The sequence below is a fragment of the Lottia gigantea genome, assembly GCF_000327385.1.
Source record: "Lottia gigantea unplaced genomic scaffold LOTGIsca_130, whole genome shotgun sequence".
In the NCBI taxonomy this organism is placed as follows: domain Eukaryota; kingdom Metazoa; phylum Mollusca; class Gastropoda; family Lottiidae; genus Lottia; species Lottia gigantea.
In genome coordinates, this window is record NW_008707426.1 from 546,246 (window position 1) to 552,062 (window position 5,817).

At 36.1% G+C, this 5,817-nt stretch overlaps 2 protein-coding genes across 2 annotated transcripts in view; both read left to right on the forward strand.

Annotated features, from left to right (window-relative positions):
* LOTGIDRAFT_225036 (hypothetical protein) overlaps nucleotides 1-127 on the forward strand; it is a 9,970-nt gene extending 9,843 nt beyond the window's left edge. Inside the window, exon 13 of the mRNA XM_009049167.1 lies at nucleotides 67-127. Within this exon, the coding sequence (XP_009047415.1) occupies nucleotides 67-108 (42 nt within the window). The 3' untranslated portion in view covers nucleotides 109-127. The remainder of the gene's footprint in view (nucleotides 1-66) is intronic.
* A 759-nt stretch (nucleotides 128-886) lies between these two features.
* On the forward strand, nucleotides 887-2,732 carry LOTGIDRAFT_225039 (hypothetical protein). Its single transcript, XM_009049168.1, has 2 exons — nucleotides 887-1,098; nucleotides 2,026-2,732. The coding sequence occupies exon 2, from the start codon at nucleotides 2,069-2,071 to the stop codon at nucleotides 2,702-2,704; it is 636 nt and encodes a 211-aa protein (XP_009047416.1). The 5' UTR covers nucleotides 887-1,098; nucleotides 2,026-2,068; the 3' UTR covers nucleotides 2,705-2,732.
* The last annotated feature ends 3,085 nt before the right edge of the window (nucleotides 2,733-5,817 follow it).

A 5,817-nucleotide genomic window follows, 5' to 3' on the forward strand; every position in this document is an offset into this window, starting at 1 on the left:
CTCCCACCCCTCCCAACCACTGACACGAGCTAAAATTCGTTACATTATGTCTTTGTTTTATTTCAGGCTGCCCACGATCACTGGTTCTTCACAACTACCAAAAACTAAATAAATTATTTTTACTGACTTAAACTTGTTTTATTTATCAAATCCAAACGAGCAAATCAAGAGCTAGGGACTATATTCTAGGCGCAATATTACTTTCACTTGACAAATATGCCGGAAGTAAAGAGTCTCGCCCAAGAAGACACAACAAAGTCTGCTATATTCATTACAGATTCGGATTTACCGAAACTGTCGAGTGTTGCCGAATGGGGTAGAAAGGTTCAAGTCTATGATACCAAACAAAAACGGAAAATAGACACCATTTGCCGATTTTCTCGAACTCATTAGCCTAAACAAAGGGACAACAGTTTGCTACCCGTTTGACCAATCAGACCATAGTCTCAGAAAAGGGAATTGTTTAGCTAAGCTAATCAGTAATAGTGTTTACAGCTCACTGTCGAAATTTGAGCCTTCAAGTCCATTTGTGTCCAGAATTATCCGCTTTTTAAAGTTAAAAAACGGCTCGCCTTTTCTTTAGACTCTGCTTTATAGAAAAGACATATAGATATAGAAAGTGAAATTCCTTGTTCGAGGGTCTTTTTGATTTACGATTTCCGTGGGCCTACAATTCTGAAGACTTTAAGTATAATTTATTTAAAACTAAAATTAATCCCCGAAAATGTCGAATCTGTCCCTTTAAATTTGCAAACTCTTTAAAAGAAATGTTGAGTTCATACAATATAATACAAAATGAACATTCAGAATTCGATCTACACAAGACAATTCCTTTAAATAAAAACTGTCACAATCCAAGTCCGATTTAAGGCGATTCTAACCACATGTTGTCAACATCCGGTTATAAATTGAAAGTAGAGAAGAGAATAAATATTTCGAATCAGCCTGAAAAATTTTCATTTAGAGTATAAACTAAAGTAACAGAAGTTCTGACACGGTAAAAAAACGAGTTATATCTTGAGAACGATCTCAAACTGTCAAACGGCCTATCGTCTGCTACTGAGTAGACTTTCTATGAACCTAAACACGAGCAGTTGGGTAAGTTTTAAAGGGACAGTTTCTTTTTTTTTCAAATTTGTGATGACTATACACGAAAATCTGGAGAAATGTGACCTTTAATGTATCTGAAAGTTTTAGCTTAATTAAAATTTTATGTTCATCCTAAGACGTAGTATCCCTTTAAAGTCAATAACAATTGAAATAGACAGAGAGTAGTAGAAAGAAAATACTATCAATATGAGAAGAATATACATGAAGTCTTAGAGTGAAAGTGCCATAGGCTTTAATTGAATCAGTGCTTCAATATAGTTTTCTAGTTATTTCCTGGTGTGAAGGTAGGTTTGCCCTCCAGACAGAGGCCTTACAAACAATTGCTAATCATAAATCCATGGTAGTTATGATATATAATAACATTTACTGTCTTGGCCTATTTTCAATCAAAATGAAAAACAGTGGATGCCTTTCAAGGTAATATATTTGACCTCATGACCTTATAACTGAAAAAAAGATGATCTATAAAACCAAATAGCTGAAATAGTTTGCTTGGTAAATTAACAGTACTTATCAGTTACAGTTACACTGCCTGTTTAGAATGACCAAAAAATTGAAATTTTCAAACTTGGCCAAAATGAGTTTTTGTTCATCAGTGGACTTACCTGGTGTTATAACAATATAACAGAATCTCTCTATAATCTAATAAATCTATAAAACTAAATAATAATTCATTAAACAAAGTAATTTTAAAACATGCTTAGAAGAGTGTTTCAATTATTATTTAGTTTAATGGATATATCATCTTATAAAGAGATTCTATTCTTTAGTCATGGTACCTGGTAAGTCTAACTGATGAATATACTCTTGTTGACCAAGTTTTATATCAATTCTGAAAGGTAGTATCCTTAAAGCAATATTTTTTCAATAGATAGCATGTATATTCTCATTTTTGAAATTCCTTATTTCTTTCAGGATCAGAATTCATATGTTTTTGAGCTTGAACTTGTCGTAAAAGATGGAGAATTATGATAAGGGGGCAGTGAAAGAAGAACCTAGCCCATCGCCGTTTGAAGACAAAAAAGATCTAATCACTATGAAGGTCAACACTGGGAGTAAGATTCGTAATTTAATGGGGTTTGCCCTGACCAAGATGAAAGACGAAACTATGAGAGAGATTTGTTGGTACGGTTCAGGGGACGCCATCGCGAAAACTATAACTTGTGCTGAAATTGTGAAACGAAAAATGAAAAAACTCCAACAGATTTCCAAATTAAGATATAAAAAAATCGAAGAGTATTGGGAACCAAAAATGGAAGGTTTGGAAAGATTAAGAATGAATAAAAATATTCCCGAAATTTTCATTCTGTTGTCAAAAGATCCATTAGATTCTTCTGAGCCAGGTTACCAACCTCCAGGAAATTTGGAACCGTTTTGGAATGATGTGGTGGTAAAGAAAAATCAGAACTCTCAGCGCCAACGTGGCCGTGGAGATAAAGCAGGAAGTCAGTCTGGAGCTAGTGCTCTGGCTCCCAGGAATAAAAATAAAAAACACAAAAATCCCAAGTATGGTGAGCAAGTCGTGAAAAAAGCTAAAAATATCGAGACAGAGAGTAAAAAAGTACAAACCGTGTTAAGTAAGGACAACACTTAAGATTTTCTTTAATAAAAATCTTGAAATGAAAGTTTGTATTTTTAAGACACCTCAATCACCCATTTTAGCCTGAAATATCTGCCTCTATCCAGCCTCTGTTGGATATTTTCACAGTTGTTTAACACCAGCCAGATTTCTTTCCAAATAGCTATCAGAGGCCCGAATAGAGACAGACGTTTCGGTCTAAGATATCTGAAGGGAATGCTAGTCTTGAATGTCATCTTATTGACTAAAATGAATCAAGTTGGACAGAAATAGTCAGCGGATGTGTCTAACCTAGTAATGAGGGTGGGTTTTAAATCCCAACTGCCCTACCTAAAAAGTGCGCTTAAATTGGTATTGTTTATTTTATAGATCGCAGATTTCATACTACGAAACGAAACATTTTTAATTTGCCGGAAATTTTGATGAAATTTTGATGAAATGAAATGAATGGACGGGCAACGCCATGCAGGGTGCAATGAGGAAAATTTTGCCAGGACAGCGGCATTAGCCTGCCCTTTTTCGATTTCCAACTGTCGAGGGACTTTTAACGTGCACAGCCTGTAGCATACGGGGCCTCGGTTTATTGCCCCATCCGAACGACTAGACGCTTTTTCCATATCAGTCTCTCTTACCTGCATCACTGACAGGGGGAAACCGGGTGAAAATCCGAAGGTATTATCTCGACCCACCGGAAATTTCGATGACGTCAATACGTTATGCTACAAATTATATTTTACAAATCCCTCCCGCATTGAACGCCTTAGTACAAGCAATTCGTTGGATTGTCACTGAAAAACTATTGATTTTACATCAATCATTATACATTGCAGTATTAAGTGTTATCACGTTGTATTATTATAGAAATCAGTCAAGCGACAATAATTAACTGTCCACTCCAGTCTCATCAAGCGGTCATTTTAGCAGATAGAAACATGTCAATCAAAACTTCGCTTTATTGGAATCACAAAAGCTTAATGGGATTGTAAAAAGGTTTCCTAAATTTAGTATCTGTATCAGGGACACTGATATCGTGAATTTACACCATTCCAATTTTCTGTGGTTCCTGCAATTCCACAAAAACTTGTGTTTGATGACGTCATTAATCGCGAAATTTGTTATATTGCATAAGGACAGTAACGGCTGATTTACCGGGTATATAGTGCGTAATTCTGTGGCAGATTTACCAGCAGCCTCGATTAGTGATGTTTGGTATATCCAAAAGAAGTTAAAAAATAACTATATGACAGAACGTATATCGTGTTATATAGAGATTCTATGCTTTAGTCATGGTATCTGGTAAGTCTAACTGATGAATATATATACTTATTGACCAAGTTTGAGACTTGATGTCCACTCTAAGAGGTAGTATATCTTTAAGCGTTACGGAAAGTGACGAGAATAATTGGAGAGGCTATGAGAGATTTAGAACACGTCATCCAAGCGCTAGTTTATTGAAACTACAATGGCAAACAGTCAACCAATGATTCCACTGTCTGTCACATTGGATTGAGAATTGTGGAATGGTGGCATGAATAGTCCTATAGGCTGTTATATAAATAAACACACCAATCAAATCATTACTCAAAGTTTCTTAACGCTTTTTAATTATATCCAATCAATTTAACAAGTTTCATTGTAGAAACAGCAGAGAACATCTTCCCCCCTTTTGTTGAAAGCTTTTCCCTATTTCCCTATTTTTTTTCTTCCCTCTTTTCTCACTTTTTTTTCTCTTTTTTTCAGGTCTTCTAGTTTTCCAACAGATAACAGATAATCTAACCAAACCAAACCAAACCAAACCAAACCAACCGACTACCATTCGACTACCAATCAACAAGAAATACCATGATCAGAATGAGTTTGGAAGAATGAAGGAGATCGAGTAACTCACGCCACACCATCCAGGGCCGAGTTTCACCGCCATGTCATTCGACCCGACCAGATCTAACGAAGAATCAACAACCATACCCACAACACAGAATCATCCAATTTGAACCAATCCAACTACCAACTACTACCACTACCATCAACTACATAGTTTGTGATATCAGCATCCGCCGGAAGCAAACGTTAACTTGTCATCTACCAACAACTACCTTGTTTGTGATATCAGCATCCGCTGGAAGCAAACGTTAACTTGTCATCTACCTACCTACTTACTTACCTCAAATCATTACGGCCATTTGAAACCACAATAGCTGGGTGCAGTGGCGGTGGCAGTGGGGATATATGGGAGTGGGAAGGGTTGCATTTGCCCCTAGAAAAGTGGTTTGCAATCCCAATTATTGTACCCCCACTTTTATTTTTAACAAATTTCAAAATGTGATTTTTATGCGTTTTTCCCCCCAAATATGTGTCAATAAACCATAGCAATTCCATTTTTCAAACAATTTCTTGGGAGAACCCTCTCATGAGAGGTTTGCGACAAAATGCCCCCACAGAGTTGCCGACAGTTATCCCCCCATTGAGTCAGTCTGTCCCTTATGTGTACCCCCAGTCTCGGAAGGCTGGCGCCGCCATTAGCTGCGTGATAATGGAACATGACTGTATTTGAGATCAGATCTAAGCTAATTAACCGTCAACCCCCTCTAGCTCTAGGTCATCCATAGTAAAAACTCCCCAAACATGTTATAATGAAACTTATCCATGAGTGTGTGTCGGCTATATTATTTACCCTTATTTCTGTACAACAATGTCAAAATGGCAATTTTTTCTAATTAAAGGGATTGTAAAAAGGTTTTCTATGTGTATTAAGGACAATGACAGCATCAATTTACACCATTCCAATTATAAATCAGACGTCTGTGGTTTCTGCAATTCCACTAAAACTAAATGTTTGAGGACGTCACTATTTGCAAAGGTCGATAAAGCATATTATTGAGCAACTAATGTCGTCATGAAACACTTAGTTTTAGTGGAATATCAGGAACCACAGATGTCTGATTGAAAATAGGAATAGTGCAAATTGATGCTATCATTGTCCCCGATATACCTAAAAATTTTTTTAGAAAACCTCTTTACAATCCCTTTAAATCAGCTCTATTTTGAGTTAATTTGTCTTCTTAATCTGAACTTATCAATGTATCAAATGTCTGAAGATTTATAATAAATATATGATACGTATCAGATAT